The 24376-nt window shown below is 46.3% G+C and overlaps 1 protein-coding gene across 1 annotated transcript in view; it reads right to left on the bottom strand.

Moving 5' to 3' along the window:
- LOC140389907 (ephrin type-A receptor 4) overlaps window positions 1-24376 on the bottom strand; it is a 163709-nt gene that overhangs the window by 24966 nt on the left and 114367 nt on the right. The window contains exons 6-14 of the mRNA XM_072474546.1: window positions 21852-21976; window positions 21093-21252; window positions 20377-20488; window positions 7068-7132; window positions 4396-4509; window positions 3203-3388; window positions 1082-1143; window positions 744-953; window positions 471-620 (exon numbers count right to left, since the gene is read on the bottom strand). Coding sequence (XP_072330647.1) covers window positions 471-620; window positions 744-953; window positions 1082-1143; window positions 3203-3388; window positions 4396-4509; window positions 7068-7132; window positions 20377-20488; window positions 21093-21252; window positions 21852-21976 — 1184 coding nt within the window. The remainder of the gene's footprint in view (window positions 1-470; window positions 621-743; window positions 954-1081; window positions 1144-3202; window positions 3389-4395; window positions 4510-7067; window positions 7133-20376; window positions 20489-21092; window positions 21253-21851; window positions 21977-24376) is intronic.

Below are 24376 nucleotides of genomic sequence, written 5' to 3'. Positions count from 1 at the left end.
AAAGTGTGATAAAATTCCTCAAGATTTACCAGCCAAAAATGGACTCTGAGTCAAAGAAGGAGATATTTGGTGGGATGACTGAAAAACTGGGTATTGAAGGATGAAAGGGAGATGGAGAGGTAGAGAAGTTTTGATTGCAATTCTGGAGTGTGGAGTCCAGATGGCTGAAGGACTACCTGCCAATGATGGGGAAAATGAAATGGGAATGCACAGCAGGGCAGAGTTGGAGATGTTTGTCGAGCTGGTCAAGGTGAAAGAGGTAGGAAGAAAAGAGAATGTGGCGTATTTTAAATGTGAAGTGGAGTTGGCCAAATGGCCTCCAGTGCTGAGAATGTTTATGAAGGGTGGCTGTCATTTAAAAAAAAGTACAGGCAAGGAACAAATAGGTCGGTGTTAAACTTTTTAAACATTTAAATTCATGGACTATTGGTTTCCAAAATAATGAGTAGGATCATGAGAAGTAAACTTACATCTTGATTGGACATATCCCAGTATGGCCTCTCTCCATATGACATTACTTCCCACATAACAATCCCATAACTCCAAACATCACTTGCTGAGGTAAACTTGCGATAAGCAATTGCTTCAGGTGCCGTCCATCTGATTGGGATCTTCCCACCCTGTAAATGAGAGTTCAAAGATCAGTTAGGAGAAAAGAGTTCATGGCTCTGCCTGTGGATTATTGTACATTGGCTCCCAGCACCGATTTTTAACTGATGATCGGCAAGTGTATGTTGTCTTACCCGCGTGGTGTAAGCAGCTTCTGGGTCATCTTCAAGGACCCGGGACATGCCAAAGTCTGAAACTTTGCAGACTAAATTACTGTTCACCAGAATGTTCCGCGCAGCCAAATCTCGGTGAACGTAGCTCATATCAGAGAGATACTTCATTCCTGAACCAATTCCTCGCAGCATTCCCACCAGCTGAATCACTGTAAACTGGCCATCATTCTTCTGTAAACAATACAAATCACATTCACTTTTGACATATAATGCAGTAAACTACCAATTAAGTCCCAACATTTTGGAAAGTGACTGTTTCTGAAAAATGCACTTCCTTCAGAGTCTGATGGATGACTTACCCTAAGGAATGCATCCAAAGATCCATTTTCCATGTATTCAGTTATGATCATTACTGGTTTACCTAGAGTTTCAAACAAAAACAAAATTACTTGCCAAATGCTTCCATTAATGAGATGAAAATGAGATATGGAGAATTACACTGTCTGTACCATCATTTATCTTGAGGGATCTAATTTAATTAAAAATGCCAAAATCTATGCCCTAGCTGCAATGCAGTCCAGATGATTTATTGAACAACATGTTAGACACCATCTGCCAGATTAACCCTTGCTAGCCATATATTTACAAGATCTTGTGTAATTTGGAGCATGTCTCCAGGGTTTATTTGACTTAAGAATCTCAGCGTTCCCTCCCTTACTTCACCCTGACTTGTGGGATCATAATCGCATTGCTTTAGAACATGACGTGTTGCCAAATTGAATTCACAAGTCCCCCTAGAAGCGGCATCTATTTACGAGGGCTGTTATTCTCTTTCTGGTGTGGGTGATAAATAGACAGGGTTCGGAAGGAATATTAGGCGTGAAGCATGACCAATCTGTGACTGTCAATGCACTGTCCATGTCAAATGGGAAAATGACCCCCCACCACCACCATCGAACGCTGAAGTAGAAAATACAGGGTTAAACTTTTAGAGATCAGCAATTTTAATCTATGCTTACTAGCTGAACCACACTGCTTGCAGTCAGGTACAAATATGTGATGTTGCACATTATGCAGATTCATGTAATTCCTGATACCTGACTGAAGATATTTCTCTTTTATTTAGTACACTATTTAAAAATATACCCTATGCCCTCTGTTTTGGGTTTTAGTTCATAGTTTTGAGCAGCCCTCCAGCACCTCATCCAAATAACCACTTTTGATGTGTGCGAGAAGCCAGTGTGTTTCAGCAGGCTATTTGGCTATGGGAGGTATCACAGGCGAGCATAATCCTGTCCAAACCTGATGCTCACAAGCCTGTACTTATTCAGTATGAGTCACTGGATGGCAATTGGAACCAGGAACCCTGAGTGAATTGGCTCTCCTCCCTCCACCAGTTTAGGGGTGCTCAAACCCACTGGAATATTCTCTATCACCACCTCGGCTGAGCCACCGGAGATGAAAGACTGAACCTGAAACCTTCTTGGTCTTTGACAGCAGGCGTTTAGCCCCAATTACAAACTTTATCATAGGAATTTCCAAGAAATTATTTACATTTCGTGGACAATTGATCCATAAATAGACGTTTTTGTTGAGGACAGTGAAAATAAAAGGGTGATTGCAAGTTGCAGCCTGGTACGTAATCCTGGCGATGCAGGCCACGTTGGTATTCAAGGCAGCAACAAAAGTTGCTGAAGCGACAGCTTGGAATCAAGCTTGAAAACAATGTTTGACGCTTCATTTGCATTTTCATTTTTGTTTACTAAATATTGTCATTTATCGTACCTATCAAAACCTAGACAGGAGCAGCTGATATAAATGCTTTATTAAATGACAGTCATTAGAAAAGCGAGTGCTGAGGGAGACAGGGCTCATTACAGTTGGGCATGGCCTGTTGGGAATCAAGCAACAGGACACAATAGGTCAGCTTTTACATATTCCAAATTTAAATGACAATTAAAAAAAAAAATTACTGCCAACTACTTATGCAAATGAATCATTTTCGTTTACAACTCATCGGTAAACACAGCAGTAATGTTCAATTGTTAGTTTTGCTGCTAAGTTCACTGCATTACTCGCTGGGGAAGAAAGGACTTCTCATGCAAGAATATTTATAATTTTGCATCCTCTCTTGGCCGAGTAATCTTTGGTATGATTTAGGGGAAAAAATAGTTTTGGTGCTTAATCTCAAATTCCTTGCCATCTGTTTTCACCTATCTTATGACACCCAGCCCAGTCTGTCACAGTTTCAAAAATATCCTGGCCCACACAGACCTAGATATTAATTTCACTGCAAATCTTAATACAAGCTGTCTCAGGATAGAATGTCAATTTATACCATAAACTCATTTAAATCTGCCACTAAGATTAATGACTTCTATTCTAGATCTTCTCCCTTGTTATTTATCAAAAGATGGTCCATCTGTCATTTTTAGATGAATGCATGCAACGTTTATGCTTGGTCCCATCACTGGACCTACATTTTGTAACTACTCCCTCCAGGTGGATGATGTTGGGATGGTCAAATTGGCCCATGATGCTTGCTTCACTCAGGAAATCCCGCCTCTGTTTATCAGTGTAGCCAGCTTTTAAGGTCTTGATGGCAACGCAAATCTCCCTCTTGCCCGGCATCTTCAAGCGTCCACTACATACTTCACCAAATTCACCTATGACGAAGAAAGGGGAATAAAATGTAATTGCTTATCATAACTACATTAACTCGAATCCAGTGCAGCCTAATGAGACAAGTGTATTTTCTAACTGCAAGGGACCTTCGTGGAATGAATTTGGGTAGTCTTAATCTAGGCATGGGCTCACATCCCAATTGTCCCCAATTTTCCAGCACTTGACAATCTCACTCAGGCAGGTTGCAAGAGAGCCAGAAAGAAATGTGACAAATATACTGAGGTAAAGTTCTTACGAGATTAGGTGTGAGCATTAGAGCAATGGAAACTTTATATCCAAATGCCATATCCCTGACCTTGAGGTATTCATTCCTGAAACCTAGGGCTGCAAGTTTAGGCCCTGATGAATCAAGTAGGGGTACGTTCACACTGCTGGCTGGTGTTCCATCCCGTACCTAGAGAATTTACCACTCAGCCTCCAGGTCCCCGAAGAAGTTGGAGAACAGTGTAGCTGCTGGAAGTGGTAGACCGTGGGTCGGGCGTGCAAGAGCTCCTGGCATGCTTAGAGATCTGGCTTCAACTGCACCCACATGCCGCCCTATGGAGGGGATCCACAATGGTGACCCGACTGCTGAGGACAACTTTTAATTTAAAGTTTTTAAAAAAAGTTTGAGAGAGGGCACCTCCATCTTGGGGCACCGTCTCTCTCACTTTCCTGAAAGCCTGCTGCTTCTTCAGTGATTTGAGCTCTTCTTTTGGCCCTCCAGCTTTGAGAGCCCGCCCTCAATTGGGCAACGTGATGGGGAAAATTAGAGCAAGGTGATTGTTTCCCAAACAGCGTGGGATTCTAAGCTCCATTTGACCATGGCGGTTGGATTCCAAAGCCCACAGGCACCAGACTGTGCTAAATTGATGGCATTTACAGCCTTACTTTAATGAGCACAAACTTCAGAAGAGAACTTTAAAAAAAAATCCTTACACTTTGCAGAAAACTGACCATACATATGCGCTCTGGATCAATCTATAAATAGCCTGTCTGAATAACTTACCTACACCTATGACCCTTTCAATCTTTATACATGATGCATCGATTTCTTTGGCAAATTCACGGACAGCTTGATTAGGATCCTCATAGGTGAAAGGATCGACATATGTCCTTACTCCTTCAAAACATACAAAGACATTTTTACTTTTTTATCACAATTTACACTATCAACATGTGAGAGATATTTCCTGAGGTGTACACAATAAACCACCAAAATCCTGTTTTTTCCCCAGCATTTAGACATGTACATTACCCAGGTCATTGAAAGAGGAGAATTTTACCTCCCTAATCTTCTCCTCTCTTCACCTTGTTATCCTGAAGGCACTGATTCTTGCTGACATAGACCTGATTAGATGGCTATCATACCTCATTCACATGTGAGAGCCCAGATAGTTAATGTCAGCTAGCTATTCAACCACTGAAGGGTTAGAGCAAGTCCAAAGCTGTTTTCATATGATAGTCTGCAGTGTGGTAACTGCTTAGCAATCTGGAAAGGGAACCCTGATTGATTTTTGTTTGGGGACCTGAGCCAAATTGTACTTCTCGTAGCTGCTGGAGCTGAGGTGACCTAACTCGAGTCAGATCTGACATCTAACCTTTATCTCACCAAGCACCTTCTGGAGCATACGCTTTAGTGCGAGGATAGAGTTTTTTTTACCTACTAGGATTTTGCAGAGCATGAGTGCCTATGTTGATAACGTTATTTTATTTTCTTATTTATTGTTTCATATGACCTTTGTTGAATAGATGTGTTATAAAACATTCTGTCTGATTACGCTTCATTTTCCTACAATAAAGTGCTGTGTAAATGCAAGTTGTCACAAAGCAGGCTGATAAAAGAGTTGAATTTGAACTGACATCAATAATGGCATAAATGTGGCACCAAGACAGTGGGATGGATTCTCCGGCGGCGGAATTCTCCTTTCTACGGCAGCTCACCCCCACCCGCGTGTTTCCCAGTGGCATGGGGCGGCTACAATGAGAAATCCCACTGGCCAGCAACAAGAACAGAGTGCGGGATTCTCCACTCCCGCGCAAAAGTGCCCACGCCGCCGTGAATGGCCCCTATCCCGACCGATTCAGGGCCCGATAATGGGCTAGGATCGGGGCCACGTCATCTACACACGCCAGGCCTTGTCGCCGCGTAAATGCGGCGCCGCATACATGACGCGGCCGGCGCCACATAACTGGCGTCACCCGCGCATGCGTGGTTGCCGTCCTCTCCGAGTCCGGCCCCGCAAGAAGATGGCGGACGGATCTTGCGGGGCCGCGGAAGGAAGGAGGTCCTCCTTCCGAGAGGACGGCCCAACGATCGGTGGGCACCGATCACGGGCCATCCCACATTTGAGGTACCCCCCAGTGCAGGATCGCCTCCCCCCCCGCAGGCCGCCCCCCCAGCGTTCCCGCGCTGTTCCCGACGACAGCGACCAGGTGTGGACGACGCCGGGGGGAACCCGCCGTTTTGGCCTGGCTGCTTGGCCCATCCGGGCCTGAGAATAGCGGGGCTGCCGGAGAATCGCCATTTTGGGTGTCTCCGGCGATTCTCCGGCCTGCGGCCCACGGAACTCGACGGGGCCGTTCCCGCCGCTTGGGAGAATCGCGGGAGGGCGTCGGACCGGCGTCCCGGAAAATTTTGGCGGCCCAGGCGATTCTCCCAACCGGCGCAGGAGTGGAGAAACTTGCCCTGAGAATCCCGCTGCCGGTGACATTGCTCCACCAAGAAACACGCGGCTGGGCAGGCGGAGAATTTACCTCAGTATTGCAACACAAGAAACCAATCCATTTGGAAGCAACATTCACACAGTTTTCTCTGACTGGACTGTTAAGGAATGTGTTTTCGACTTGTTTTAGGTTTTGGTATAAAACACCAACCCAGATAAAGGTACACAATGCGACATCTCAGAGAGCTGCATTCAGTGTGTGCTGCCGAAGGAAGGAGGCTGATTGCGCAGAAAGCACCAAATTTCTCCTCACCTCAGAGCATCAGCACTATAGACGAGTGTCACCTGGTGAATGCAGGTGAGGTGTCACTATCTTTTACACACCTTCAATTCAATTCCTGACAAAATGGTGTCGATGAACCAGCCCCAGTGTTTATGGTGTTAAGTTTGCCTCTCTTATATGACAGCAAATTATGGGCGGGATTTTCCATTTCCGCCTAGAGGCAGGATCTCCTCTTCCGACGAAGTTAATGGATCTACGGCTGGCTCGCTGCATCCGGTAGAAAGTCCCGACCTATATGTAGATTTGCAGCTTGCCATTGGGCCAAGGAAGTTGGGACGAGCACCAAAAAGAGGAAGCAGGTACAGACATCTCCATGGAATCCAAAATAAAATGGCACCAGTATAAAAGCAGCTTTAATGCAGTATGCTGCTGTTTCCTACTGCAGCAGACTTGGAGCACAAGGCGATCAGAATTGCCAGATTTTTCCAGCCCCCGCCCACGATGGATTGTCCAGTGGTGGAGGAGGCTTGCTGCTGGCCGATCCCACTGCCGGGGAACCCATGGCAGGGGTTGACTTCGGTGGAACTGGAAGATCCTGCTGGCAGGATGGGCGGAAAATCCCCTAGAGTTAATCTCTATGCAGTGTAAAATCGTTAACCTAAACTCCATAAATGTAAAACTACCTGCATTGTCTTTCTACAAATGCGTCAGATTCTGCTTATTATCACATACCTTGCCCATTATGCACATGCTTCTCCTCATCTGCTTCCTGCTTGGCTTTACTGTATTTTCTGCGCCTGCAGAAACAGGAAAAAACAGCATGAAGATTAATGACAACAGGAGGGAATAAGAATTCAGGACCACCTGCTTAGCTGGGAATGTACCACATCTTGCTGTTCAAACAGTCAATTGTATTTTATTGCCTCATAATTACAGGTCTGCACCCCCCCCCCCCCCCCCCCCCCCACCCCCGTTCCCCCAACCCCTCCCGGACCCTACCTGCATGACTGTCACCTGCTGAACTCTGCCTGGGGCATGACACTACCGTGTATCATTAACCACTGAGAAAGCTGAAGAACTCATTAGTCAGTCATTGAATAAGGGAAATGAATGCTAATAGCCAGTTGCAGACTTGGAAAATAAATTGACATTCGGAGATGGCTTACCCGACTAAGCCTAAATGGAATAAGGAAGCCTTTGTAACGGATTGAATTATATAATTAGAAAGGTTTATGTGGAATGACAGGGCCCAGGTAGAGAGTGCTTTGATAAGCAGCAGGGGTCAGAGAGGCCAACAGGTCTGTAGGTGAGACAGAGGGAGGTATTCTCTGCAGTCTACAGCAGCACAACACAAAAGGGCATTAAAACGGTACTTGTGGATTCACTCAACGTGGCAGAGCTGTTGGGGTTTCAAGCTCCAATGCTTTGTTGTTAGTTCCATTATCATTCACAAAAGCAAAGATAATGAGCAGAATAAAAGATACCGGGGATGGGTAAACAGCTGATAACATTGCCAAGCCTCCAACTTTTATCTAAAAAAAGAGCTAACTTTGATTACTGTTTATTTGATGACTGTAGCACAACAATCAAAGATTCATTACGGGAATACATTCTATAGTTGGTAATTGAATAGAAGCTGGTGAAAGATATCAGGGAGGTTTTAAACCGTAAATCAAGTTTCTACAGAATTAACTTTTTATTGTTAATTTGTGAAGAGACTTCTTTGTTTGGGAACGAAGAACCAAAACTGTTATGCAATATTTTTATACCCAAAGATGAAATCAGGAGGCTTGCATTTATATTGTGCGCTGGATTCGGCAGTGCCCCAGTCACATGCCATTTATGGCGCTGGGATTCTCTACTCCTGCCACTTGTCAATATAATTTCCCACTAAAGACACCCCACGCTACCAGGCAACGTGCAGGTGGGCGTTGCGCTGCCGGCGGGAAAAGTGAATCCAATGGCCAGTAAATTCTGTCCAGTACTTTTCACGACTTCAGGACATCCCAAAGTCACTGTTGTAATGGAGGAAATGCAGCAGCCCATTTGTAGAAAGCAGGCTTCCATAGACAACAATGTGATCATTGCCAGACTGATGTTCATAAGAATATGATGACTATATCCTCATATTCAATAAGTTAATTAGAAAATACCTTTTCTGGAAAGTGTCATGTTTTTAATTTATGTGAAATCATTTATAATGATTACACACTAGATATGCTTTAACTAATCAAAGTCAGTACAGTTCAGATATGTTCGTGGTTAAGCCGTAAACGTGAAGGTAGTAATAGAAAAACAAATTAAAAAATTCACAACATCTAAGTCTGTTTATTCTAACCAGAATAAGGGGCGGGATTCTCCGATATCGGCGCGATGTCCGCCGACCGCGCCAAAAACGGCGCGAATCAGTCCGGCATCGCGCCGCCCCAAAGGTGCGGAAGTCTCTGCATCTTATGGGCCGAGCCCTCACCTTGAGGGGCTAGGCCCGAGCTGGACTGATTTCTGGCCCGCCAGCTGGCGGGAAAGGCCTTTGGTGCCCCGCCAGCTGGTGCGAAACTGACTTTGCCGGGCGGCGCACGCGCGGGAGCGTCAGCGGCCGCTCACGGCATCCCCGCGCATACGCAGTGGAGGGGGTCTCTTCCACCTTCGCCATGGTGGAGCCCATGGCGAAGGCGGAAGGAAAAGAGTGCCCCCACGGCACAGGCCCGCCCGCGGATCGGTGGGCCCCGATTGCGGGCCAGGCCACCGTGGGGGCACCCCCTGGGGCCAGATCGCCCCGCGCCCCCCCCCAGGACCCTGGAGCCCGCCCGCGCCGCCGTGTCCCACCGTCCCAAAGGTGGTTCAATCCACGCCGGCTGGTGTGGGTTGACAGTGGCGGGACTTCGGCCGATTGCAGACCGGAGAATCGCCGGGGGATTCCCGCCGACCGGCGCGATTCCCGCCCCCGCCGAATCTCCGGTGGCCGAGAATTCGCGACACGGCGGGGGCGGGATTCACACCGGCCCCCGGCGATTCTCCCACTCGGTGGAGGGTTGGAGAACCGCGCCCCTGTTCTCAGCACCCTCCTACTGTGATTCAAACAGGGATTGAAGATATCAGTGATTTGTGGTCCACTCCGAAAGACATCAGCAGGCTTGGATAGCTCGCTCAACTGAATGTGGGGAGCATCACAACAACAGGTAGAATTTTACAGTCGCAAGGGGGGCACAGTGGCGCAGTGGTCAGCACTGCTGCCTCACGGCGGCAATTTTCGGGTTCAATTCTGGCGCCAAGTCACTTGGTCTGTGTGGAGTTTGCACATTCTCCCCGTGTCTGCGTGGGTTTCACCCCCACAACCCAACGATGTGCTGGGTTGGTCACGCTAAATTGCCCCTTAATTGGAACAAAAATGAATTGGGTACTCTAAATTTATTTTAAAAAATAATTTTACAGTCGAGTCATGTGGGGACAGGGCCGGAAAATGCAGTGAGCCATTCAAAAGTCCACTGACTTCGATGGGACCAGAAAATCCCACTGGTGCGAGGAGCAGTAAAGGTCCACCCAAAATCTCCAACAAAAATCACTGGATTGCAACCGGGAGTGAGAAAATCCTAACATGCTACAGTCAGTTGAATTAGTTTGCAAGAAACCAATTCAACAGAAGCTAGCAATTATACCTGGAAGCTTTGTGGTCTGTTCAGCCAAATGTTACACAAATTGCTCTTTAAAGTTTGATGCCGCAGGAAACCGTGGAATCTTAAAACAAATCAGCCCAATAAAAGCCCATTTCTCCTATCCTACCTATGCTGGCTCTTTGAAAGAGATTTCAACATAGTCTCAACTCATCCGCCTGTTTTTAAAAATGTATTTTATTCCAAACGTGTAAAAAACAGTAACATATACAACAATGACTCCACAAACTCACAGCCCACAGTTTTTTCCCTTTTTACCCCTTGCCCTTCGCCCCCTTGACGAATAGTTACTCAAACATTGACATGGACAACCCCACCATGTCTCAAAGCCCTCGCTGACCCCCTCAACTCAAATTTAGTCTTTTCCAACCGGAGAAAATCATACAAGTCCCCCAGCCAGGCCGCCACCTCCGACGGCGTATCCGACCTCCAATTGAGGAAGATCCTTCGCCGGGCAATTAGAGAGGCGAAGGCCACAACATCGGACCCCTTTTCCTACAGCAGCTCCGGCATTTCCGATTCCCCAAAGATTGCCACCATTGGGTCCGGCCTGACCTCCACCCTCACAATTTTAGATAACGTCCCAAATACTGTTTCCCAATAACTCTCCAGCTTATCGCACCCCCAGAACACGTGCTCATGATTCGCCGGCCCTCGCCCACACTTTTCGCACTCATCAGCTATCCCTTGGAAGAACTCACTCATCCACGCCTGGATCGTATGCACTCTGTGCACCACCTTGAACTGAATCAAGCCCATCATCACGCACGAGGAGGTTGAATTCACCCTACCCATCGCCTCACATCACAGTCACCAGCCTATCTCCCCCCAACTCCTCTTCCCATTTGTTCTTGTTCCTCACCATTTATGCCCACCCCCATGCTCGCCCAACCACTCATACATATTCCCAAACCTACACTCTCCTGACTCATCCAGGAGCAGCAATTGCTGCAATAAGGCGTACTCCGGCAACCTAGAAAGGTCCTCCAATCCTTCTGCGCAAAGTCTCTCGCCTGCATATATCTAAATTCACTCCCCCTCTGCAGCTCAAACCTCTCCCGCAACACCTCCTGACCAGCAAACTTCCCTTCTAAGTAGAAGTCCCTCACCCTCACCAGTCCCGCCTCCCTCCTCTTCCCATACATCCCATCCATCTCCTCTGGCTTAAACCTGGGGTGTCAACACCGACATCCCCTCAAACATGAATTGTTTCTGCAGCTGATTCCACACCCTAATTGTCGGCTGTACCACCGGGCTCCCCCTAAAACTCTCCGGAGCTAGTGGCAGTGGAGCCGTCACCGAAGCCCTCAAACTGGATCCCCTACAGGACTCCTCCTCCATCCTGGCTCACTCCCCTCACACACACCATCGCCTCACCTTTTTCACACTCGCTGCCTAGTAATAGTGCAGCAGGTTCAGGAGCGCCAACCCCCCACCCCCTTTCTGCCTCTCCCTCTGTAGCAGGGCCCTCTTTACCCATGGCACCCCCGCCCTTATAAACTCCGAAATCACTGTATCCAATTTCCAGAAAAAGCCTGAGGGAGAAAGATTAGGTGGGTCTGGAAAGCGAACAGGAACCTTGGAGCACATAACTTTTTACCACCTGCACCTTCCCTGCCAGTGTCAGGTGCAATGTACCCATCTCCTAAAGTTCCCCCTAATCTCCTCCACCAACATTGTCAAATTCCACCTGTGCATTGTAGTCCATTCCCTCGTCGCCTGAATCTCCAATTTCCCTAGCTACCTTGAATGGCAACACCCCCAAGTTGGCCCCCCGCCCCGCCAAATTCACCTTGCTCGTCCTGACCTTTAATTCATACCTAGAGAAGGCCCCAAGCCTCTCCAATCTTCCCAAGATCCTACCCATACTGTCCAACAGGTCCGACACAAACAACAACTGGTCGTCCGTGTAAAGCGACATCCAATGCCCTCTGCACCCCCCTCCCACAATCCCCTGCCACTCTACAGACCCCCTAAGGGCCATCGCGAAAGGCTCAAGCGCTGGTGCGAACAACAACGGTGACAGCGGAAACCTCTGTCTCGTTCCCCTGTGCAGCCCAAAACTCCATGACCTCATCCCATTTGTACATACACTTGCCACTGGGGCTATATATAACAGACCTACCCATGCCACAAACTTCGAGCTGCCTACCTTGAACAAAACCCGTTTGATCTTCAGCAACCACCATGGCACACATCCCTCTATCCTCCCCACCAGCAACTTGGCCAGCGCCTTCATGTCTGTGTTCAGCAACGGAATGGGCCTCTATGACCCACACTCCAATGGATCCTTTCCCCTTCTACGGAATTAGTGTGATCGATGACCGTGCCAGTGACTCTGGCATGCTCCCCCTTCTCCAACGCTTTAATTTTTAAAAATTAATTTAGAGCACCCAATTATTTTTTTCCAATAAAGGGGCAATTTAGCATGGCTAATCCATCTATTTTGCACATCTTTGGGTTGTGGGGATGAAACCCACTCAGATATGGGGAGAACGTGCAAACGCCACACGGACAGTGACCCGGGGCTGGGATCGAATCTGGGTCCTCAGAGCCATGCGGCAGCAGTGCTAACCACTGCGCTACCTTGCCGCCCATCCTGTTCCAATTTCGTACGGTCTTAGTACCCTTTTTGTATGATGCTCTTAATTAATCATTCTTAATATTTCCTCCCTCTACCTGCAAACCACAACACTTCACCCTGTTACATAACTTTTTTATATTCGTTCATGGGATGTACCAGCAAAGCCAGCATCTATTATCTATCTCTAATTGCCATTGAGAAAGTTGTGGTGAGCGGCCTTCTTCAAACACTGCAATCCATATGATGTCGGTATATCACAATACAGGTCCTGCCTCTGAGCCACGACACCCACACTGCGGTTAGGGAGGGAATTCTAGCAGATTAAGTTGTTCATGCCAGGAAAAAGGGCGATAATTATACCCCTTACTGTGTTTCTAGGTCTAAGTGGAGGAAGTACACAAATTTCACAAGCCTTCAGTGTTCCCTCTAATGTCCCTTCACTGGCCATGGTCCCGGAAAGATTTCTGAGCGGCCATTTAGGGTTGCATATTAAAGGAGCTGCAGCTTTATGCAGTCTATTAGTCACGAGCATAGCACATTAGTCATTTGCTGTGTGGCCGCACATCCTTGCAGTTTAATTTTAAAAATAAATTTAGAGTGCCCAATTCATTTTTTCCAGTTAAGGGGCAATTTAGCTTGGCCAATCCACCCACCCCGCACATCTTTGGGTTATGGGGGCAAAACCCACCCAAACACAGGGAGAATGTGCAAACTCCACAACGACAGTGACACAGAGCCGGATTCGAACCTGGGACCTCGGTGCCGTGAGGCAGCAATTCTAAGCACTGCACCAACGTACTGCCCATCCTTGCAGTTTAGATGGAACGTTGATGACCCTTACAACCTATCGAAATCCTAGTGATAAATCATTAATATTTTCCATGAATCCGCAAATCCTGATTTTCAATAAATTTCAACATGAATAATGCAGCCGAAAGAAAAGAAATATCAGAACTCAGTTCATATATTTTTCATGCTCAGCTTTTTCAACCTGTGAAATAACAGTCCCCGGACACCTGCCTGTGATTTTTTTTTAATTGAATGCAGCCTTGGGTTACCTCCAGTTTCCCTGTCTAATGCTGTTACTTAGTCTGCTATTGACTTGTCCCGCAGTCTTGCAAACATTCCCCATTTGTTTCTTCCCATATTACAGATTAGTTCTGCTGTCAATTTTTGGGTTTCGACAGATTAGTTGTCTCTGCAGTCGGTAAACAACACTGAAGTACTCTAAATACGAGCAATCTTTAAAAGGCAGAATTCAATTGATTCCTACCCTTGATTTATTACAACCCACAAGCATGGCTGTTATCACCAGATTTACGGCTCCTTTGCGCTAATGTAAACAGTAGTTCACCTTTGAACAGCAAATACACAAGATAACTGAAGCCAGAACAAAAATTATTATCTACACTGGCAAATTTGCCCCAGCCTTTGGCTCACTGCCAGCGTTTTTTGACAATTTTCTGTCTGACACAAAAAAAAATCAATGAGATACCAAAGGTTGACATTTCATTTTCTAAAAGTGATCCATTGAGAGCTAATCATCAGATCCTGTTTATCAGAGATTGGAAATGACCATATTTAAAAGATGGAATTAACATCTTCGACAATCTCAGTGCTCATAGGCAGCGGGTCCTAATTAGAGTTCTAATGAATCATGCCATCAATTCTTCCTTAAATGATAAAATCACCAATATGAATGGATGTGATATTATGCCATCATCCTTGTCATTGCTAGTTCCTATTACAGTATATTTTAATAAATTTATCTCATTGAATTACGCTGTCAGTTATATTTTGCTTTTTTTTCCAAAAAGTGCTGCAGATTAGAAAAGCCCCGCAAAATTACTATTCATCATCCCAGCCTTCATATAATGGAACTGCTCAGATGTTTCAAGGTGAACCACAATGATGTACAATCAAAGCTGTACCTTGAAAAATATATCTTTACCAGTGAGCCGCAGAGTATTTTGGAAATTTTAAAAGATCAATGTAAAATTGTGTTTTGAGATGACTTCCCTGGTGTAGGCAGCGATATAGACCTTTCTCAGTATTATAAGGTTTAGGGAATATTGGGAGATTTACGGAAGGCTGAAAACCTTTTCGGCAACAGTTTGAAACTTGTTATTGAAAACCTCACACAAGGCTTCCGGTTGCGGCTATGCGGAGCTAAGTCGCACATTCGGCAGCTCCCACAAAAAACGGACTTCTGGGCTCTTTTCAGGGCCCCCAACGGAATTTTTTCGACGTTTCCCGCTGTGGGAAGGAGAGTACAATAGTTCCCCGACAGTATATGGCTTTTACCAGGAGCGGGGCGACTAAAAAGGTGGTGGTGGACCTGAAGAAGGTGCGAGGGAAGAAGAATAAAATGGCGGCGGGCGGGGACCAGGCAGCGTGGATGCAGTGGGCGCAGCAGCAACAGGAGGGTATCCAGCGCTGCTTCAGGAAGATTAAAGCGGACCTGCTTGAGCCGATGAAGGCTTCTATCGATAAGCTGCTGGAGACATAGACGGCCCAGGGGATGGCGATCCGCGAGGCCCGACAAAAGATCTCCTCCGACAACGAGGACGAGATCTTAGGCCTGGCGGTAAAGGTGGAGGTGCACGAGGCGCTCCACAAGAAATGGCAGGAGCGGTTCGAGGAGATGGAGAATCGGTCAAGGCGGAAGAACTTGCTGATTCTGGGCCTCCCGGAGGGGCTGGAGGGGCCAGACGTGGGGGCCTATGTGGTCACCACGTTGAACTCGCTGATGGGAGCGCGGTCCTTCCAGGGGCCCCTGGAGCTGGAAGGGGCCCATAGAGAGCTGGCGAGGAGGCCCAAGGCTAACGAGCCTCCGCGGGCGGTGCTGGTGCGGTTTCATCGGTTCGCTGATCAGGAGTGTGTGCTCAGGTGGGCCAAGAAGGAGAGGAGCAGCAGGTGGGAGAACGCGGAGGTTCGAATATACCAGGACTGGAGTGCGGAGGTACGAAGAGGAGGGCCGGGTACAATCGAGCGAAGGTGGTGCTGCACAGGAAGGGGGTGACTTTGGCATGTTGCAGCCGGCACGACTGTGGGTCACCTGGAAGGACCGGCACCATTATTTTGAGTCTCCGGAGGAGGCGTGGGCCTTTGTTCAGGCCGAGAAGATGGACACAGATTGAGGGTCGGGATGAGCGTTTGGGGATTGCGGTTGCTATGTTAGTTTTTGAGGGGGGTCCTTTGCTCTTGTATTTTTTTCTTTCTGGTTCGGTGAGGGTGGTTGGGCACTGTTTTGGTTGGGTTGGTCGGGGGGGGGGGGGGGGGGGGGGGCTCTTGGAGGGGGGTAAGCAAATGGAACAGGGGTGGATGGCCGGCAGTGAGATGGGGCCCCGTGGGGGAGGGGGAGGCCTGAGTCGGGGGTGAGGGGACTGGGCCTGTAAAAGGAGCTGCGTCAGAGCTGGCGGGGCCAGGTAGGTGGGAAGCACGGGCTTTTTCCCGCATTGAAGACTGGAAGGGGCGGGGCCAGGCCGGGAAGCGAGGGTTGTTTCCCGCGCTTGGGATGGAAGGGGGAGGGGAGAGCCTGCGGATGGGGAATGGAAGAGGAGGATGTGCCACACAATGGGAGGAGTCGAAGGAGAGGCGGGAGTAGCCGGGGTCAGCAGGAGTCAACTGACTTGCGGAAGTGCAATGGGGGGAGTAAAGCAGCTAGGACAGGGTGGGGGGGAGTTGTGGGGCAATCGAGTTGCTGCTGCTATGGTCAAGGGGCAGCTGGAGCGAGGGGGATGGTCGAAACAGGGGTCTGCCGCCGTGGGGAACGGGCCGGGCGTGGGGCGCAGGTGCGTGGCTGGCCGAGGAGGGGTTACGTCGGCAGGGGAGGGGGGCGGACAGCCTCCTGATCCGGCTGATAACCTGGAATGTAAGGGGACTGAACGGGCCGGTCAAGCGGGCCCACGTGTTCGCGCACCTCAAGGGGCTGAAGGCGGATGTGGTCATGCTCCAGGAGACACATCTGAAGATGGCAGACCAGGTACGATTGAGGAAAGGGTGGGTAGGTCAGGTGTTTCATTCGGGGCTGGATGCCAAAAATCGAGGGGTGGCGATCTTGGTGGGAAAGAAGGTGTCGTTCGAGGCGTTGAGCATTGTGGCAGACAATGATGGTAGGTACGTAATGGTAAGTGGTAAGCTGCAGGGAGAGAGGGTGGTACTGGTCAATGTGTATGCTCCGAACTGGGACGATGCAGGTTTTATGCTGCGCATGTTGGGTCGGATCCCAGACTTGGAAGTGGGGGGCCTGATAATGGGGGGATTTTGGATGTAGTGAACCGGATTTTGCAATCAGTGGCGAAATAAGAGTGCTTTCCATTGGTCTCAACGGAGGCTGCCCGCAAAGACTGGCGGTTTCACTGACATGAATTTCTCTTTCCTCGTGTTAGTTTGAATGTGGCCCTTGCTCAAGGTCATCTCCAGTAAATGCAGCAACAGTGAGATCATCAAGCATGGGTATGCAGCCAATCACATTAAGGTATTCTCACAGAAAGCAAACCAGGAAGTTCATTTGTAAATTTTGCAGATGATGAAGTAAATGATTGGGACATGCAAATGGGATTAAGGTAGATGTTAAAATATTGTGCATAAACTTTTTAAAAATTATTTCAGAAGGATGTAGATTTTATAAAAATAATGGAGAAGTTCAACAAATATAAAATTACTCTTTTAGGCCAGTGAGTCAGTAAATTGAACTTAGTACACTATTAAAAACCCGGTTATACAGGGTGGCATGTGGCGCAGTGGCTAGCACTGCTGCTGAGGACCTGGGTTCGAATCCCAGCCCTGGGTCACTGTCTGTGTGCAGTTTGCACATTCTCCCTGTGTCTGTGTGGGTCTCACCCCCACAACGCAAAGATGTGCAGGTTAGGTGGATTAGCCACGCTAAATTGCCCCTTAATTGAAAAAAAAGCAGTTGGGTACTCTAAATTTATGTTTTTAAAAACGGTTATATGGTGTAACATTCTGAAGGATTTTTGCAGAAAACCTAAGAGAATAAGAGTGGAAATTCTCGTCAGTTCATGGATTTTTAACTGACAGTTTGGGGTGGGAGGGTGTGCAACAGGTGAGCTAAAGAGTGGGTAAATGGAATTCAATCCAAAGGAGGTAATGCACTTGGTGAGGGAAAACAAGGCAAGGAAATATCCAATAAATGGCAGGATATTAAGATATAGAGCAACCTTGGTGGACATGATCGCAGAATCTTGAAGGTAGCAGGACTGGTAAATAAGGTGGGTACTTTTCTTAATTAGCAGGGACATTATATTTTTTAAAATTGAGAGTACCCAATTCTCTTTTTTTTGTCCAATTAAGGGCAATTTAGCGTGGCCAATCCATACCCTGCATATCTTTGGGTTGTGGGAGTAAGACCCACTCAGACAGGGGGAGAATGTGCAAACCCCACATGGTCAGTAACCCAGGGGCCAGGATCGAACCTGGGTCCACATTGCGCAGATGTGGCGTACGTTGGGAACTGCATATGTGGGGTGCGTTTTGGGACGTGTGCATGTGTTGAACATTTGGAACTGTGCATGCACGGTGCACGTTGAGAACTGCGCATGTGTGGAACGTTGGGAACCGTGCATGTGCGGCACCAATGGGAACTGCACATGTGCGGTGCGCGTTGGGAACTGCGCATCGCCAAGGAGCCTTGTGGGATTCCCGTTCATGTCACGTCAGCACTCGAAAAAAAGTACGGATTTTGGAATTTTTCAGTTTTCGGAATTTTGGATAAGGGTTCTCAACCTGTACTATCTCAGACACAGCTGAAGCACTGTATACAGTCCTGGTCATCGCATTACAGAAAGGATCTGATTCCACAAGAGAAGGAACAGAGGAGATTTATGAGGTTGTTGCCCAGCAATAGGTAGCAGGATTGGAGGGGAGTTGAGTGAGGTGTCTGGAACTCACTCCCTGAAAGAATGGTGGAGGCAGAAAATCTCATTGCATTTCATAAGTACTTGGACATAACCTTTTTTAAATTCATTCATGGGATGTGGGCATCACAGGCTGTGCCAGCATTTACTGCCCATCCCTAATTGCCGTTAAGAGGGCAGTTAAGTGTCAACCACTTTGCTGTGGGTCTGGAGTCACATGTAGGCCAGACCAGGTAAGGACGACAGATTTCCTTCCCTAAAGGACAATAGTGATTCAGATGAGTTTTTACAACAATCAACAGTGGTTTCATGATCATCATTAGACCTTTTTCTTAAATTCCAGATTTTTATTGAATTCAAATTTCAACATCTGCAGATTTGAACCTGGGTCCCCAGGTCATTGGTTTACCACTGCAGTGACAATACCATTAAGCCACCGCATCCCCATAGCCTGTAAGGTTAAGGACTAAACTGGAAAGTGACTTCAGTTGGATAGCTATTTTTCAGTGGGTACATAAATGATGAGCAGAATGGTCTTATTCTGTGCTGTAAATTTGTATGATTTGATTATTCTATGAACGTTGCACCACCTGAAGAAATGTAAAAGCACTGACATATTCTGGATTTCTGAGTTTAACGGCACATGTATGCACTCCAGAAGGTGCTGTAAATTTCAGAGGTGTAATGATGGTAAATGTTTCATCGTCATTATTACAACACGTGGGCCATTTTTTTCAGCTTTCTTGCCTCCTTTTCTCATCCAAAATACATCCCAAGAGGCACTAGTACCCCACACCCTTAAACTAACCAACAACAACTACCTTTCTTCAATCGAAAAGACTAAGAATAAAACGGACTCCTAATTCGCACTGACACATTTTGCGTTCCCATATAGGATGAATTTACCCCCCCCCGCTATAAGTATAAAGACACTCAGATGTGGGAGGAGAATCACAGACCGGCACAAGCCTGTTCTCGAAGTTTAGGCAGGAACATTTTCCAACAAGGATCATTGGATAGCAAAATCAGGGGCTTGGTTCTCCGCCCTGCCACATTTCTGTTTCACCCCGCTGGCGGGATGCTCCGTTACACAGGCTGGTCAATGGGGTTTTCCATTGTGGGGCAGCCCCACGCCGTCGGGAAACCCCCGGGCTGCCGGCAAAATGGAGCACCCCGCCGGCGGAGAATCCAGCCCCATGACTTTAAACTTTCCCCCCGCTTTTAGTGCATCCCCGCTAATTTAACGTAGACCAGGCAATAAGCATCCCTGTGGAAACATGCTATTAGTCCAATGCACTCTTCATGCTCTGAGATTATTTCTGACCTGAGTCAATGAAATCTCAAAGATACAAAACCTTGTGGTGTTATTTATTTACCTCCATCCGGGGTGTGTTTTGAATAACAGTGCATTACTAGAGGGACAGAGCAGAAAAGTACCAGAAATTCAAACCTGCAGTCGAGTATAAAATGGAGCTTCAGTCAACTTTCAAACAGCACCAACAAATATGTATTTTTAGTGCTGACTAAGAGCACTTAGCTTTGCAATTCTAATTCAGGGGCAGTAGTGATATATTGACTTCCCAATGCTCCTCTCACCCTTTATAATCCCACAGTGTGCCATCTTCCATGAGAAACGGGGCAAAAAGCAAAGCTGGTGAATCCAAGCGCAATTCACGAGGCCCATGAGAAACATACATCTTCTCAGTTGCTAGAGTCATTACTGTTATAGTTTCTATGTCTGCTAACAGAGTGGGGTTGGGGGATGGGGAGGTTCGCTACTGCACAAGTGCCTTGTGAACGGTTTCAGTAATGGGTATGTTTACATCAATAAATCTGTGGCAAATATGAGTTTTCAGCTGTGGTGGATGTGTTCCCTGTGCATTTGTTTAAAAAGCATCATGTCTTACCTCCTGCTTATAACAAAGGCTGAGATCAGTATCACCACTAGAACTGCACTGCCAGCCACAGACACAAGCAAAACAGTGGGGCTGGCACCATCTCCAATGATAGCTGATGGAGCTGGTAATAAACACAAAAAGTACATTAGTTTCTTAGTCAACAGATCTGATCTTATCATAGGACACATATCAAAATATTAAAGTAATTATGAAGAACGTTTTTTGTTTTAATCTGTATGTGGGCATTGGTGATTAACAATTCAATTTCATTAAACTTTAATATTTTTGCTTCTCCCATTGCCCAGTTGAAAAAGGAATGTCCACATTTGTCCCAGGTTGGCTCTGTTGTGTTAAGCCAGTCTCATCTCAACCAGGACAAAGGTTTAGGATTGGTCTTGAGCTTCCTCAGCTAAGGAGATCAGCTGAAACAGACAGAGTTTAGCTACTGTTAGCTATTCACAAATCCCTGCTAGAAAGTGCAAGCCTGCACATTGGTTGAGGGCAGTTTCAGCTTCAGATGTGATGCTGGTATAGTTGAATAACCGATTCACACTGATTGTCTGGAGTGACACATAATAAAAGGTTCTTGGGTGAGTAGTGAGTGCATGCTTTCTACAGATCTTTACCCGGCTTGTTTAAAATAATAATACTTTACATTTCAAAAAGACGCTGAGAAAATCAATGGGACCAGCATTTAGCTGAAAGCTCTCTGAGCGGCTTCATACCTGAGTTTGTTATAAACTGAAATGGAGCACTGAAATCGCCATATCCAGCAGCAGTCCGTGCACGAACATGAAACATGTAGGCTGTTAAGGGGTTCAGGCCCTTGATTTCAGTGCTCCTCGAGAGAGTTTTAACAATCCTGTAACTGCGTTCATTCTGATCCTGTGCAAAGATACAAACCAAAAAGTGTGTAAGAAGGTAAACGGTTAAAACAATAGGCTGGTACTCAAATGGGAGTAAATGGCTTTAGCTTTGTCTTCAGGATGTGCGCATATTAGAGAAGAAAAGGGATGTCCTGTGTTTACTGCTCAGTCAGTGCTCCATTCATAAAGCCAAAGACTTTTGAAGACGGCGGTCTCTGTAAAGACTGCTTTTACGAGATGTGGGCAACACAGAAAAGGCAACTATAAGAAATCTACATGAGAACTGAAGTTGTTAAAGTGAAGAGCTATTATCCTGTCAATTCTGGTCGGATGTTTACGGACATAATCTTCAGTTTATATAGTGGAACTGCAATTGATAGAGAGATGAGTTTATTAAACACCGACCTATTGTTCGCTACTACTTTTATTATTGAATTGTAGCTCTCCCTGGATCTTAACAAGAATTTTGAATGGAAACAAATTATTTAAAAGGCTGATTTACATCCTAGATGCACTTTAGAGTAGTCAGAGCAGACTCGGCAGCCAAAAGCATCCTCCTGTGCTGTGTTATTCTATGACTCTATGAAATGTTGACAGTCTCAGATGTTGACTACTAACCTTTTCATAGTACTTGATCTCGTATTCCAGAATTACACCATTTGGCCTCTCAGGCTCAGGCCAGACTAAAGAAACGCCATGTCTTGTTACCTCCTTCGCTTGTATTAGACCAACTGAAGATGGAGCTGAATGGAATAAATATATTAGTTTATTTTTCAGACCTAACTTTTAGACTAAACAAAATATCTCAAATATAATTAATCCCTTATATACTCTATTCATTGCGGAGGCAATTTATTTTTAAATTTAATGAATATTAGTACAGGAAGAGAATTTAGAAAAATATTTTATGACATTGGGAAGATTCCCCAATATTCAGGCCGATCTGAAATCTCCACATCCGGGACACGCAATAAAAGTCAATTCATGGGTTTGGCGTTTCCCCAATATTCTTGTTTTGCAATCCATAAAGCAGCGTACATTCCGAAACTAAACATTTTGACATCTGGCCTCAAAAAGGGAACAAGCAACCAGCACTGCATAAAAAAAAACAGCTGAGCAAAATGTGCCAAGTTTTTACTTTTAAGAATGTTGTCTTCCTGAGAATCTCATTCACAGGCTAATTGATCAACATGTCTTTCTGTAGCTTGTGGAAATGAATTCTCATTGATTGCAGATTGATTCCTCGCTATTAGCAGGGATCTAGCTCCTGCTGTTATTTGTCAGTGTCCCGAGATGCATTGATGGGCTGAGATCAACCAGGAACAACAACATTAGTCTGATAGAGCCACAGTTTTTCATTGAAAGCATGCTACCATTGATTCCAACTTCTCTGACTGGAAAAGGTCGATCTACTTCCAGACAGAAGTAAACAGAAAGCAATTGTCACAGCTTCCTAAACCAAATATTCTTAACAAAGCACGGTGGTGGAAAGAAATGGTCACCTAACTGAACAATTGGTAAGTTTTTTCAAATTTAGAGGACCCAATTCATTTTTTCCCAATTAAGGGGCAATTTAGCGTGGCCAAACCACCTAGCTTGCACATTTTTGGGTTGTGGGGGCGAAAAACACGCGAACACGGGGAGAATGTGCAAACTCCACACGGACAGTGACCCAGAGCCAGGATCGAACCTGGGACCTCAGTGCCGTGCTAACCCACTGCGCCACAGTGCTGCCCCAACAATTGAAATTAAGTTAATCAACAGGATCCACATCGCAAATGGCAATATAAAGCTAAAACTTTTGTTAATTTTTGCTGAGTTTTGGAGAGTAATATTTTGTAGCTAATGAAGTCCATAACCGATATACATACATTAGTCCACTCAAGAAACATCTTCATGTTCTTTTGGTGGATAACCTTTAAGTAAATATTTGAATCGACATGGTGGCACAGTGGTTAGAACTCCTGCCTGACAGCGACAGGGACCAGAGTTCAATTCTGGCCTCATGTGACTCACTGTGTGGAGTTTGCACTTTCTCCCCATGTCTGCGTGGGTTTCCTCCGTGTGCTCCGATTTCCTCCCACAGTCCAAAGATGTGCAGGTTAGGTGGGTTTACGGGGATAGGGCAGGGGAGTGGGTCCAGGAAGGGTGCTTTGTAGGAGGGTTGGTACAGACTCGATGGGCCGAATGGCTTCCTTCTGCACTGTAGGGATTCTATGAGTCATAGAACAACAGAAGCATCCTAGTTTGGAGGAACATCAATTTGCGTTCCCAAATCTTGATCTTTGTACACCCTGGAACTGTTAAGGACATAATCAGACTGGCCTACGATACCTCCTTGTTTGACTCAGAAGCTGAGGCTCACTGTCAAAAAATGATCACTCGGTCAAGGAACTAGTACTTAAAATGTCATACCCCAGTCAAAAGTCTGGAGAAGGGAATAATGGGAACAGTTTGATGAGGAAGAAATCAAATTCAGAAAAGAGGCATGCAAAAATAAATTTTACAGTTGCTTGTAGCACAGTACTTTTGTTCTCTCTCCCTCTCTTCCAGCTTACTCCCTCTGGCCTGCTTGAATACTGCTCTGAAATGGTTTGAAGTAAAACCTAGGCTCACGAAGGGCAGCATGGTGGCGCAGTGGTAGCACTGCAGTCTCATGGCACCGAGGTCCCAGGTTCGATCCCGGCTCTGGTCGCTGTCCGTGTGTAGTTTGCACTTTCTCCCCGCGTTTGCGTGGGTTTCGCCCCCACAACCCAAAGATGTGCAAGGTAGGTGGATTGAACACGCTTAATTGGAAAAAAGTAATTGGGTACTCTAAATTTTTTTTAAAAACTAGGCTCACGGAATGTTACAATTACCAGGTGGCTGGAATATGCCTTTCTCGTATATCGTTTTAACAAAACACAGCACAGAATTTGGAATCTTCACCTTGTTCCATCCAAAGCTCTCCCAAACTACATTCCCTGCAGATGTCAATAAACTCACTTGCCTCCATTCACTTCCTCAATGACCTGCTATTCAACACCGTAAACCAATTTATGACTGCTTTCCTGAGCTGAAGATTTTCATTTTCAGTATGAGAGCAGCTTCATTCTACACTGCGAGCATTGTAAAGTAATTCTTCAAGCGATTCAAGAATCAGA

This window comes from Scyliorhinus torazame, chromosome 14 (assembly GCF_047496885.1).
Source record: "Scyliorhinus torazame isolate Kashiwa2021f chromosome 14, sScyTor2.1, whole genome shotgun sequence".
NCBI classification, from domain to species: Eukaryota; Metazoa; Chordata; class Chondrichthyes; order Carcharhiniformes; family Scyliorhinidae; genus Scyliorhinus; species Scyliorhinus torazame.
Note: the sequence above shows the minus strand (reverse complement) of the source record. Positions and strands in the feature narration are given on the sequence as shown.